Genomic DNA, 13,866 nt, shown 5'->3' on the forward strand with positions numbered 1-13,866 from the left:
CTTCTTGGAGTGTAAATATACAAGTGACTGAACACTACTAAATCTAGGTGGAAGATCAGGGACTTTGCAATGAAAAGTGGCTCTTTGAAAACAGGAGACTAAGATTGAGAAGAGGGGAGCCAGAATAGGGAATGGACAAAGGGAAAAGTTGGAGGGTAGAAACTGAAGAACTTGATGTTCATGCTGTCAGGTTGGAGGCTATACAGGTGGAATATGAGGTGTTGCTCCTCCAACCTGAGAGCAGTCTCGTTGTGGCAGTAGAGGCCATGGACTGATGTACTGGAATGGGAATACAATGAGGAAATTGGCACTTCCTCCAGGATCAATTCCCTTCCTCGCCTTTCCATCCACAAGATTCATGCAGCAGGGGTCTCTGGAGAACTTGGGAAGCCTTGATATCCTGTGAAGATGAAGTGCAAGTGCAGTGGTGTGAGGACAATATGACAGTACAAGTACAGGGGGCAGAGTTTACCAAAGGCAGCAGAGAGCAACTGATTACACTGGACAACAAAAATCTTGCTTCCTGAATACTTTGGGGTGTATCTTACAGACTTCAGGCTGCTGATCAGGAAAATCATCATGAAATTTCCGTATCATGCTCTATTTTTTGAAATCACCTACATATATTCGCTATTTCAATTCATAGTTCAAGTCAGAATAACTAATGCCAGGGTTAAGAAAGGCATTTTTTTGGGGTCCACAAATCAAACAGGCCATCAATGACAGGCAATTTGAAGAACTACTAGTGGGACCAGAGAAAATTGCATGGAAGTCATTCAAGAGTGTTAGAACCATAGAACATTACAGCACAGAAACAGGCCTTTAGGCCCTTCTTGGCTGTGCTGAACCATTTTTCTGCCTAGTCCCACTGACCTGCACCTGACCCATATATCCCTCCATATACCTCTCATCCATGTACCTGTCCAAGTTTTTCTTAAATGTTAAAAGTGAGCCTGCATTCACCACTTCATCGGCAGCTCATTCCACACTCCCACCACTCCCCTAATGTTCCCTTTAAATTTTTCCCACTTCACCCTTAACCCATGTCCTCTGGTTTTTTTCTCCCCTAGCCTCAGTAGAAAAAGCATGCTTGCATTTACTCTATCTATACCCATCATAATTTTATATACCTCTTATCAAATCTCCCCTCATTCTTCTACGCTCCAGGGTATAAAGTCCTAACCTATTCAAACTAACTCAGTTTCTCAAGTCCCGGCAACATCCTTGTAAACCTTCTCTGCACTCTTTCAATCTTATTAATATCCTTCCTGTAATTAGGTGACCAAAACAGCACACAATACTCCAAATTCAGCCTCACCAATGTCTTATAACAACTCCACCATAACACTCTAACTCTTATACTCAATATTTTGATTTATGAAAGCTCTTTACAACCTTCTCTACCTGTGACGCCACTTTTAGGGAATTACATATGTATTCCCAGATCCCTCTGTTGTACTGCACTCCTCAGTGCCCTACCATTTAACCTTGTATGTTCTACCTTGGTTTGTCCTTCCGAAGTGCAATACCTCACACTTGTCTGTATTTGACTCCATCTGCCATTTGTCAGCCCATTTTTCCAGCTGCTCCAATTCCAGTCCAAGCTTTGAAAACCTTCCTCACTGTCCACTACACCTCCAATCTTCATATCATCAGCAAATTTGCTGATCCAACTTACCGTAATATCATCCTGATCATTGATATAGAAGACAAATAACAATGGACCCAGCACTGATCCCTGTGGCACACCACTAGTCAAGGGCCTCCACTCAGAGAAGCAATCCTCCACTACCACTCTCTGGCTTCTCCCATTCAGCCAATGTCTAATCTGATTTACTACCTCACCATGCATACCTAGCAACTGAATTTTCCTAACTGACCTCCCATGTGGGACCTTGTCAAAGGCCTTACTGAAGTCCATGTAGACAACATCCACGGCCTTCCCTTCATCCACTGTCCTGGTAACCTCCTCGAAAAACTCTAATAGATTGGTTAAACATGACCTACCACACACAAAGCTATGTTGACTCTCCATAATAAGTCCTTGTCTATCCAAATACTTGTAGATCCTAACTCTTAGTACACCTTCCAATAATATACCTACTACTGACGTCAAACTTACCAGCCTATAATTTCCCGGATTACTTTTAGAGCCACCACACACAACCCTTCTCTATCTCTGACTTTGCATGAAACGTTAACATCATTTATTTTCACCCCCACTCCACTATCTGCTCTGGCATTCTGGTTCCCATCCCCCTGCAAATCTAGTTTAAACCCTCCCCAATAGCACTAGCAAACCTCCCTGCAAGGATATTGGTCCCCCCATAGTTCAGGTGTAACCCGTCTCTTGTGTACAAGTCCCACCTGCCCCAGAAGAGGTCCCAATGATCCAAATACCTGAAACCCTGCCCCCTACACCAGTTCCTCAGCCATGTGTTCATCCTCCAGAGCAACCTACACTTAAAACTCACTGGCACGTGGCACAGGTAGCAATCCCAAGATTACTACCCTCGAGGTCCTGCTTTTTAACTTACTACCAAGCTCTCTATACTCATTCTTCAGGACCTCCTCACTCTTTCTTCCTACGTCATTGGTACCAATGTGTACCATGACATCTGGCTGCTCACCCTCCCACTTCAGAATGCTGTGCACGCGATCAGAGACATCCCTGACCCTGGCACCCAGGAGGCAACAAACCATCTGGGAGTCTCTGTCACGACCACAGAACCTCCTGTAACTATCGAGTCCCCTATTACTACTGTTCTCCTCTTCTTCCACCCTCCCTTCTGCACTGCAGAACCAGACTCAGTGCCAAAGATCCAGCTGCCACAGCTTATCCCAAGTAAGTCATTCCCCTCCAACAGTATCCAAACCAGTATACTTGTTGTTGTGGGGAATGGCCACAGGGGAATCCTGTTCTGCCTGCCCTTTTCCCCTTCCTCTGCCTGATGGTAACCCAATTACCTGTGCCCTGCTCCTTTAGTGTAGCTACATCCCTGAAACTACTTTCTATAAACACCTCATTCTCCCAAATGATCCAGAGGTCATCCAGCTCCTGCTCCAGTTCCCTAACACGGTCTGTTAGGAGCTGCAGCTGGATGCACTTCTTGGAGGTGTCGTTGTCAGGGACACCGGAGGTCTCCCTGACTTCCCACATCCTGCAAGAGGTGCATTCCAACATCCTGCCTGCCATTGTCTCTAAACTTACTAGTTAAAAAAGAAATCGAATAAGGAACAAAAAACAACTTACTGGAACCTACCCTCGCCTCTGCCTGTTCATGCCGAAGCCTGTTGAGCCAAAGGCAATCTGTTGAAAATTTTCTTGGCAAGTACAGAGCACCAAACTACGTGCAGCTGGTTGACAACATGCTTCAAGCATACAAAACCATGAAGTGCAGCATCTCACCAAAAATTCATTTTCTCCATTCCCATTTAGACTTTTTCCCCTGTAAATCTTGGCACCACAAATGATGAGCACGGTGAAAGGTTTCACCAGGACATTGTGGTTATGGAGAAATGGTATCAGGACAACTGGAATTCATCAGTGTTGGCTGGTTATTGTTGCACACTTGAGAGAAGCCTCAAACACTGAGTACAAATGAAAATCATCAACAAAACATCTTTGGCTTAGTTGAACTATTCAAAGTGTCAGCTCACTTAATTAAATGCAATATATCAATAAAGGTTAATTGTTTTGTTTCTCCAAATCCCTACGTGATACAAGTAGTCTGAAATTGTATTTGTGTTCATCTTCAAGCAGTCTATCACAAACAAAAAAAAATTCTGAGGAAGCAACACTTCAGAAAAAAATTTGTTACCCAGTGTAATTTGACAGTATCAACACTGCAGCTGAAGACCAAAGAATTCTTAAGCCAACAGCAGGCAAGGAGCCTGACCATCTCTATACAGACATCAAACACAACTGTGCTCCTTACCTCTGATCCGATTCGTTTTCTGTTGATGCTCTCCTTGGATTAGTAATTCCAACATTTAACTCTTTTTTAAACATTTCGAGAGAAGGATGGTCCAGGAACAGAGAAACCTTTAATCTAGATCAATCCCTTCTATATTGCTCAATCCTCTGAGCTCCTCTGGCAGTTTCTTGCTACAGATTCCAGCACCTACAGACTCTTGTGCCTCTGTTTAATTTCCCAAAGTGTAAACATACAAGTGACTGAAAACTACCAAATTCAGGTGAATCATCAGGGGATGATCATTTATATTTTATTGTATTTTTTTTAAAAAGTTGTTGTGATTTTCTGTGGAAGTGTAGACCTCCTTTCCACTTGATCACAACCAGTCTGGTCTTCTCAATGAGGGAAGACTGGGAGGAACCTCTGAGCAGTTGAGGGAGCATGGGGGAGAATTGCAGGTTGATCCGGAGGGATGAGGCCAGGACTCTGGCTGCTCCCCTCCCCGGACTACAGGCTGGTAGGCTGCATTCAATGACGTGAATGCCAGGCGTGAACTGCCGGAAAGGAGAGACGAAACAGGGCTTCTAATAGATTACTGACAATCTGTACACATCTGTGAACATCTGCAATGCCCGGAGGCGATTGATTTTTGACTGTCTCCAGAGAGGTGGGCTCAAGGCGCGTGGCTGAACAGGTAGTAAGGCAGCGGAGGGTGGGTGTGACAGGGAGCGCACGGAAAACACACTCCTCATGCGCACAAACATTGCCTCATTATTCTGCTGTTGTTGCGGTGAATGAACACACGTTAGTGTCTTCCCTAGTACGTTCTCATAATGGGTCCTAAAGGGTTTAGTTTTGTGGCATTTTTCCCCACGATACATAGCAAAATATTCCATATCATACACGTTCCCATTGCTGAAATGTGTTTATGTTGTTTGAATATTGTATTTAAGGTAAGATACAGTATTTCTGTTTATGTTGTAATATGATTGTGGGGTGCATTGTATTCTGTTTCATGTGTAGTCTTATGTTAACTTTGTGGGTAATTAAAGATATGTCCTCGTGTCTAATAAACAGAGCTCATCGCTTTCAGTAGGGGGGGGAGAGAGGAGAGAGAGAGGAGAGAGAGGAGAGAGAGGAGAGAGAGGAGAGAGAGGAGAGAGAGGAGAGAGAGGAGAGAGAGGAGAGAGAGGAGAGAGAGGAGAGAGAGGAGAGAGAGGAGAGAGAGGAGAGAGAGGAGAGAGAGGAGAGAGGAGAGAGAGGAGAGAGCGGAGAGAGCGGAGAGAGAGGAGAGAGAGGAGAGAGAGGAGAGAGAGGAGAGAGAGGAGAGAGAGGAGAGAGAGGAGAGAGAGAGAGAGAGAGAGAGAGAGAGAGAGAGAGAGAGAGATATCAGGGCTGCCAGGAGTTATTACTGGATAAAAAGAGTATGGAGCTATTTATTGTGTTTTCTCATAAATATCTTTTTGTAACTTTGCCAGTTTTCTTTACAATTTTTGATAATTTGGAAGTTTGATTTTTAATAAACACCCTTGCACTGAAGTGCTGAGTGATTCCAGCCATTTTTTCCCTTGGTCATAACCCACATACCTAACATTGGACAGAGTCCGCGGTGGACGGTGGGTGGGCAAAGTGCTCAGCTGGCGATGAGCCAAAGACTGATGTGCCAACAGCTGTAGCCCAGATGTGGAGAGGCCTGACCACTCCCCTGCTATTCTGCAGCCGACATTCACCGCAGCTGCGTCGGGAATTCCATCTCAGGTGCCCGGTTATGCACACGGCAGTCAGGCGTGCCACCGGGAAACAGCACCGGCAAGAAGCAGCAGGTGGGAGCAGAGATCCCAGCCGCGTGCCACCTGGCTGCCTTCGACGTGGGTGAAGCGAGAGACCGGCTGAGACTGCGACATGAGCCGCGCGGAATTAACCACTTGGGGACTGCAGCACTTAACCCCGAGTGCACTGGCAGATCCGGAATTATCATCCCCACGCACAGATTCCCTCATTCCTCCTACCGTGTCCACTCCGACCCTCCCTCCACTCGGTGGTTGCAGACTGTGGCACCTGACACTATCACACCCACACACAAAAACAACACAGAACACTAAGAGAGGTTGACACAGGGATTGAAGAAAGTACTAAATTCTTTACAGTGATTTTTCCAGCCTCCCTCCCTCTCATCACTCCTGGATGGCCTGGCACAATCGCAAGTTCAGACACAGCTGGACCCAAGCAACACGCGGCATGCGGGAGACGTATGCTGGCTGACGAGTGGCTCACAGACCACCCCCTCCACCGAGGCCGAGGCTCCCCGCTTCCTTCCGCCGATATCCAGGAAAGCCGAGAAAGGTTCGAAAGGTTCCGAGAACCGACGAGAAACGTCAGGCAACATGAATGAGAATGCAAACTGGTGTCCGGATTGAACATCGGCACCAAACCCGAGTCGCTTCCGTCTGGCGCTGGTCCTGGCTCGCACGGGGAGAGTGACCTGTGGATGGGGAGAGAGTGTTCGAAGCACCGCTCACACAGGACAGTAGGAAGCAATCTGCTGCACCTTGCCCAAGTCCGCGAGGAGCTGCTTCATCCGGTTCTTGAGCTGAGGCAGTCGCGCCAAAGGATCGGGAGGTTCCAGCTCTCCAGAGTAGTCCAGCCAGCTCTCCAATACTAGGGGGTCAAACAGAGGAGAAGGAATCACTCACAAGCAAGTGCTTGCTCCTGCCTACAATCTATTCCCTGGTTTCATCTTCACTCTCACAGAAGACCTCTTCAACAGAATTGGTCTACTATTGTCACATGTACCAAGATGCAGTGAAAAGCTTATTTTGTCTACCGTTCATACAGATGCAGTCATTCAGCAGTGCATTGAGGTAGACAATAAGACATAGGAGCAGAATTAGACCATTTGGCCCATCAAGACTGCTCCGTCATTTCTTCATGGTTGATCTATTTTCCCTCTCGGCCCCAGTCTCCTCCCTTCTCCACAACCCTTCATGTCCTCACTAATCAAGAACGTATCAACCTCAGCCTTAAATATACCCAATGAACTGGCCTCCACAGCTGCCTGTGAATCAGTTCCACAGATGCACCACCTTCTGGCTAAAGAAATTCCTTCTCATCCCTTTTCTAAATGGACATCTCTATATTCTGAGGCTGTGCCCTCTGATCCTAAACTCACCACCAATAGGAAAAATCATCTCTACGTCCACTCTAGTGAGGCCTTTCAACATTCGATAGGTTTCGATGAGGTCACCCCCTCATTCTACTGAATTCCTTCTGAAGGTAGAACAAGGTAATTGATGGACTGAAAGGCCGAATTCTACTCCTATGCCTTATGGCATACGGAACGCAGGAAAAAAGTGCAGCAGTTACACAGAAAGTACGGTGTAGGTAGATAATAAAGTGCAAGATCTCACGAGGTCAAGAGTCCATCTTGTCTGTCTGTTTCTTTTACTTAAGAGATGCAGCATGGTGACAGGCCCTTCACAGGCATTCCACACCAAAATGTGGGCAATTCTCTGCTGCATTGACACAATTGCCAGCACAATACTGTAGTAATTTTGTGTATTGCACTGTACTGCTGCAAAAAAAGCAAATTTCATGACACGTGTGAGTGATGATAATCCTAATTCTGATATGGTCTCTATTGTGGAGACTGAGAGTGGGAAGGGGGCAGGGAGAGGGGAATCCTGGTTGGGAAAAGGGGAAGGGAAAGGGTAGGGAGCGGGGAGCACCAGAAAGACATTCTGTAATGATCAATAAACCAATTGTTTGGAATCAAATTATCTTATCTGGTGTCTCAAGGCTGGTGTGTCGACACCTATGCCACCATCCCCATCCCCCCCCCCCCCCCCCCCCCCGGGGCAGTCTTTCTCTGACACCTGCCCCACACCCCTCCCGCAGCACTCCACCCTTGTCTTTCGAAACATCCTTCGCTCACACCAGATTTAGGAACTCGCTCTCTGCTCCAGACTGACAAATAGAGTACGGTACAGAAGTCTTAGGCATGCTAGCTGTATGTGGGTAAGACTTTTGCACAGTACTGTGTGCAGGGCAGTAGTAGGGGGTAGGGGTGCCCTCCTTTTGCTCATTTATTTATCATTGCTTCTTCTTTCTGCATTTGCACAGCTTGCTGTCCCTTGCACTCAGCTGGAAAGCCCTAGTTTGGCAGTCGTTCACTGATCATTATAGTTGCTATTCTACAGGTGGCCCCCGTTTCCGAACGCTCGCTTTACGACAACTCGCTGTTATGAAAGACCTACATTAGTACCTGTTTTCGCTAACCAAAGAGGATTTTCGCTTTTACAAAAAAATGACGCCCGCTTTATACATGTGTTTACCCCGAGAAAGACTACGACCGTGAAACCTTGTGCGGGCAGTTGTTTGCGTCTGCATGTACGTGCTGATTTTTTTCTCCAAATCGATTTTGGCTCGCTGTCTTCCCAATTTTGATAAGTGAAACTACACCGTACATACAATATTTCTACTTTATATAGGGTGTATATTTATCATATCATTCCTGCTTTTACTATACATTAGTGTTATTTTAGGTTTCATGTGTTATTTGCTTTGATTTGGTAGGTTATTTTTTGGGTCTGGGAACACTCAAAAATTTTTCCCATATAAATTAATGGTAATTGCTTCCTCGCTTTACGACATTTCGGTTTACAAATGGTTTCATAGGAACGCTCTCCCTTCAGATTGCGGGGAACACCTGTATAGATTTGCTGAGTATTCCCGCAGGAAAATGAATCTCGGGTTTGTAAATGGTGACATAGATGTACTTCGATAATAAAGTTACTTTAAACCTGGAGTGTAACCTGGTTTCTGGCAAAACAGCAATGTCAGTAATGCATCCCACCCTTTACAAAGCTAGAATGACCCTCTCTTTTTGCACTACCGTTTTTGATTTTTAAAAAAATACTTATTGTAATTTAGTCTTTGATTACGAATTGCATTGTACTGCAGCCACAAAACAATAAATTTCACAACATATGGCAGTGAGTAAAACATGATTCAGATTCTAGCAATGATTCCATAGTTCCCTTATTCCTGCCGCATCCTGACCATTGAGTCCAACAAGTGCATCATGACTGCTGAAGAGAAAGATGGATGGATTGAATTCTCCGACGTGAGGGGAACAATGGATACGAAGCTGGTGCAGGGAAGTGTCCCTGTGCCTGAATACAAGAGCAGTCACGAGGGATCAGTCTAATCCTGCTTCTGCAATGTAACTACAATTTCCTGCAGTAAACCGGAGTCTTCGAGCATTACAACACAGAAACAGGCCCTTCAGCCCATCTAGTCTGCACTGAGCTGTTATTCTTCCCAGTCCCATTGACCATTGCCTGGACCGTAGCCCTCCATATACTTGTCCAAGCTTCTGTTAAATGTTGCAATTGAACCTGCATCCACCGTTTTCTGTGGCAGATCGTTCCACACTTAATGAAGTTCTAGTCTCACCCAACGTCAGTGAAAATAGCCTGCTTGCATTCACCCTGTCTATACCCCTTGTAATTTTCTCTATCTCTATCAAATCTGCCCACATTTCTCTACATTCTAGGGAACAGACCTGACATATTCAACATTCCCTATGATTAAGGGGTAGGTGGAGTAGGAGGAAGAGTATCAGTTTGGGGATTATTCTTGACTGATACACTGGTCCAACTGTTGGCATCTGTAACTGTGCAGCTGAATGCTGAACAGAACTGAAAGGGGCAACATTTATATTCTTCAGTAAATACCAAAACTTGGGCTTTAATTTCACCTACAGGCACAACTAATCCAGCTTCCCATAAAGGGAAGCCATCTCTGAGCAAGAGAAGGGAGAGGAAAGTGAAATTAATACTAATGACATTGAAACAAAAATAAAAAACATCATTTTAGATGAATGATTTAATCTGGAAACATTATGAATGCGTACAACAATGGAGGCCATTGAGATGGGGAGAAGCCTGGAGAGGGATCCCCAGAGCACAGTTCCTCTGAACATGTCCAACAAGTCTCCCAGAGCTGGTTCTGAGGAAAACAGCAGGAAGGAACAGATGCCCCCAGTTGAAACTTTCTCTTCCCTGTCCTCCAAGCTGACACTGGGCCTTTGAAGTCACCTCATTTCTCACTCTATACTGTTGGTCATGAAGGAATTAAAATATGGAAGAAAACATTTAACTGGAATGAATCGAGGTCAGCGGAAGCAGACAAACCAAATGTCTTTGCTCTTGCCATGAAAGCTGGCAACTGCTCCGCGGCCACCATTTTGTGAACTGGTTTTGCTCAGGAATAACTGGATAAAACCACATAAAAGAGGACACAATGAGGCCTCTACTGATGATCTGCTGAACTCGAGATCATTTCCAAATAAGATGTTATTCGTGAGATGTTCTTTGGTAAGAAAGAAGCTGGAGATTTATGAATGGGACAGTCCGTATTTGTGACCCAGGTAACCTGAGCCTTACAAACTGTCTGAGCTGTTGTCATTCAGGGAGAACAAAGAAAGAGACATTAATAACAAGTTGTTACTTGCGAGAAGGGGAATAAAATGATGCTGACTTGGACAAGAGCCAATGAGATCTCCGGAGACTAACACACAAAGAAGGAGCTGGGAGAAGCAGGATCAGTTGTCTGGACAATCAGAGACCCCCTATTTCAGTGTTATAAGTTGAATGACTGATGGTACAAAGGCAACAATAGAATTCATGACTTGACTTAATGGCCTGGGGTCAACATAGTTACGTTGATATTTGTGCAGCGGCAACAAAGTTCATACTTTAATTAGTTTAGAGTTGTGTAGTGAATTGACTAACCAAATCAGTTGACAATAGGTCAATAATATTTCCATTTAAAAGGCCAAGGATTTTGAATAGATTTTTTTTAAACCAGTCGCTCACTGGAGCACAAGAGAATAGAAGGAACAGTAGGCCACTTGGCCTAAGAGTCACAGAAAACTACAGCGCCGAATCTGGCCCTTCAGCCCATCTAGTCTGGTCCAAATTATTAACTTGCCCAGTCCCCATCAAGCTGTATCTAACCATTGCCCTCCAAACCCCTTCAATTCAAATACCTATCCAAATTTCTCTCAAGTTTCGAAATCAAACTTGCATCCACAACTTCCACTGGCAGCTCATTCCACACTCTCAGTGGGCAGCTCATTCCACACTCTCAGTGAAGTGGTTCTCCCTCAAATTCCCCTTAAATATTTCACCTTTCACCCATGACCTCTAGTTCTAGTCTCACTCAACCTCAGTGGAGAAAGCCTGCTTGCATTCACCCTGTCTAAATTTTGTATACTATACCTCTGTCTCCCCTTTCTTCTACACTGAGGAATAAAGCCCTAAACTATTCAGCCGTTCCTTACAACTCAAATCCTCAAGTCCTGGGAAATCTTGAGACAGCCACATTGTTCAATACGATCGTGGCTGATCTACCCCTCAACTGTGCCAGTTTCTCATCACCCTTAATTCCCCAAACATTTCAACATTTTCCACCCCTCACTTTAAGTACTTCACACTAGAGTCAAACAGCATAGAAACAGGCCCTTTGGCCCGAATGATTCATGTTGACCAAAAGACTCCATCCAAGCCAGTCTGATCTACCAACATTTGGCCCATAACCTTCTAAACTAGTGGTCGCCAACCCGTCGATAGTGATCGACTGGTCGATCTTTGAGACTTTCCCAGTAGATCCTGAAAAAAAATGAAAAATAAATGCACACTGTTGAGAGACTGTTTCCGGGTGTTTCCGGGTTGTGGGGTTTTAGTTCCATTCTGCCCAGTGAGCATGTGAGTAGCTCCCCCGTCACGCACTACACAGTGTACTTCAGTGGTTCCCAACCACCGGGCCGCGAGGAAACGATATGAGTCAGCCGCACCTTTCCTCATTCCCTGTCACGCCCACTGTTGAACTTGAATACACGCGAGATCATCAGTTACCTAAACGCAGAGACACCCTCGCGCAAGGGATCACTGGTTGGCTTCGGGCGGCTGGCAGGAAGTGCCGTTGCTACTGGCCTGGAGCATGGACAGATGGGCGCCGCCTCTAAACCTGTTTAGCACACCAAATATTTGTGGGGAAGCCGGTGCTAAAATATTCGCAGACGACCTAATTTGGGCTCAGGGTTTCATAAGTATCAGAGCAGCTACCTCGCTGCGATCTACTGAAACAAACTTTTGTCGGCCGATAGATCCTACAAGGGGGGCGGGCACGGGCCTGGGCCTGTTGCTCTCCTCGCTCAGCCGCTCGTTCTCTCCGGACTGTGACCGCCATGGCCCCAGCATGGGGACCTTGGCCCTGACCTTGTCCTCTCACCCCACCCACGACCAACCGCACCTGGCCAAGGCATCTGGCGGCGGGCGGGAGGCTGGAGTTCGGGCCCAGAGGCTGTCTAAAGAGGCAATGAAGCCCTCAAAACTGCTTCAGTACCCTGAGTCCAAGCACCCTGCACTTAAAGACAAACCCAGTTTTTTCAGCGGAAAAAAACGTGAGCAGAAGCTAAGTGCCGAGAGCTGCGAAAACTAAATTGCAGAATAGACTGGACATAAGGAACCTGCTTCCAGTATCGCTGTATTCTCGTCGTGTTTAACATCCCCTCTCCACCCGTCGGCCGGTCCGCAAGAATATTGTCAATATTAAACCGGTACTCAGTGCAAAAAAAAAGCGGGTACCCCTAGTGTTTATATTAATTATTTCTACTTCCGGGTTGCGGGGTTTTACTTCCTGTCTTTTCTGCCCCGGTGCGCATGCATGTAACTAATTGATCTGGGGTCAATAGGGGATCTTGGGCTTAAAAAGGTTGGTGACCTTTATTCTAAACTTTCCCCATCAATCTGTCTGTACCTGCCCCAACAACTTCCTCATTCCACATTCTGCGTAAAAAATAGAGCTGCCATCGGGTTCTCATTAAATCTCTCTTCTCTCATCTTTGCTGACAATTCATCAACTGATCTGGGTTAGACAGCTCTCTACACAACTCTTAATCAAACCTTGCACTTCATTGTCTCTGCATAAAAGACAATGTATCTACGTTGACCCTAGGCCAACAACCTAAGACATGAATTCTACTGTTCCCTCAGACCACTTTTCTAGTTTATAACACCAAAACAGAGAGCTCCCATTGGCCAGATGATCGATCCTTCTCCCAGACCCAGGCCTGGGGCTATTCTTTGCGACAGTTAGTCTCCGGAGTTCTCGCTGCATTGTGTTTGAAGCCCCTAATTCTTATACTGTTCCCTATCAGTTCAAATGTTGCATTTCAATCTTGTTGGCTTGAGCTCGTCTGTGCTAGAATTTCCTTTGGAAGTAATCCAAGGGTTACACAACTTCGTGTCTCAGGTGCCCTTCCTTTGGTCTATCTGACTCTGGTTCAAACCAGCTCACCCAGACACTGGCCTGAGATAACGGGATTATTAAAGACCAGCAGCAGAACGAGCAGTAAGTTAGTTATCTTGTAATTATTCTCCATATTCTGGAAATTTCCCACAAATGAAAACATCTCGCCATCTACCCTATTGAGTCCTCTCAGGAACTTGTCCCATCTCATTCAGTGACACTTGACAAGACCTTCAGACATAGGAGTGGAATTAGGCTCTGCCATTCGATCCTGGCTGATTAAATTTCCTGTCAACCCTATTCCTCCACACTGTAACCTTTGACACCCTTACTAATCAGGAACCTATCAACGTCCATTTAAATCAGGGGCTCCCAATCATTTTTATGCCATGGACAAATACCATTAAGCAAAGCTTAAATATACCCAATGAATTCTACAAATTCATCAACCCCTGGCTAAAGAAATTACTTCTCATCTCTATTCTGAAGGGATATGATTCTATTGTGAGGCTGTACTCTCTGGTCCGAGATTCCCACCTTCTATAGGAATCAACCTCTCCATATCTACTCTGTCTAAGTCTTTCAATATCTGTTTGGTTTCAATTAGATCTACTCTCATTCTTCTAAACTCCAG

General features: G+C 45.5%; 1 protein-coding gene across 6 annotated transcripts in view; it reads right to left on the reverse strand.

The window, feature by feature from the left end:
- Positions 1-6,037: 6,037 nt before the first annotated feature.
- The window catches only part of LOC140736189 (PHD finger protein 20-like), a 98,926-nt gene continuing 91,097 nt past the window's right edge, over positions 6,038-13,866 (reverse strand). For all 6 annotated transcript variants that reach the window (XM_073062088.1, XM_073062087.1, XM_073062084.1 and 3 more), the window contains one exon: positions 6,038-6,575. In XM_073062088.1, coding sequence (XP_072918189.1) covers positions 6,433-6,575 — 143 coding nt within the window. In that variant the 3' untranslated portion in view covers positions 6,038-6,432. The remainder of the gene's footprint in view (positions 6,576-13,866) is intronic.

The sequence above is a fragment of the Hemitrygon akajei genome, chromosome 11 (assembly GCF_048418815.1).
Source record: "Hemitrygon akajei chromosome 11, sHemAka1.3, whole genome shotgun sequence".
In the NCBI taxonomy this organism is placed as follows: Eukaryota; Metazoa; Chordata; class Chondrichthyes; order Myliobatiformes; family Dasyatidae; genus Hemitrygon; species Hemitrygon akajei.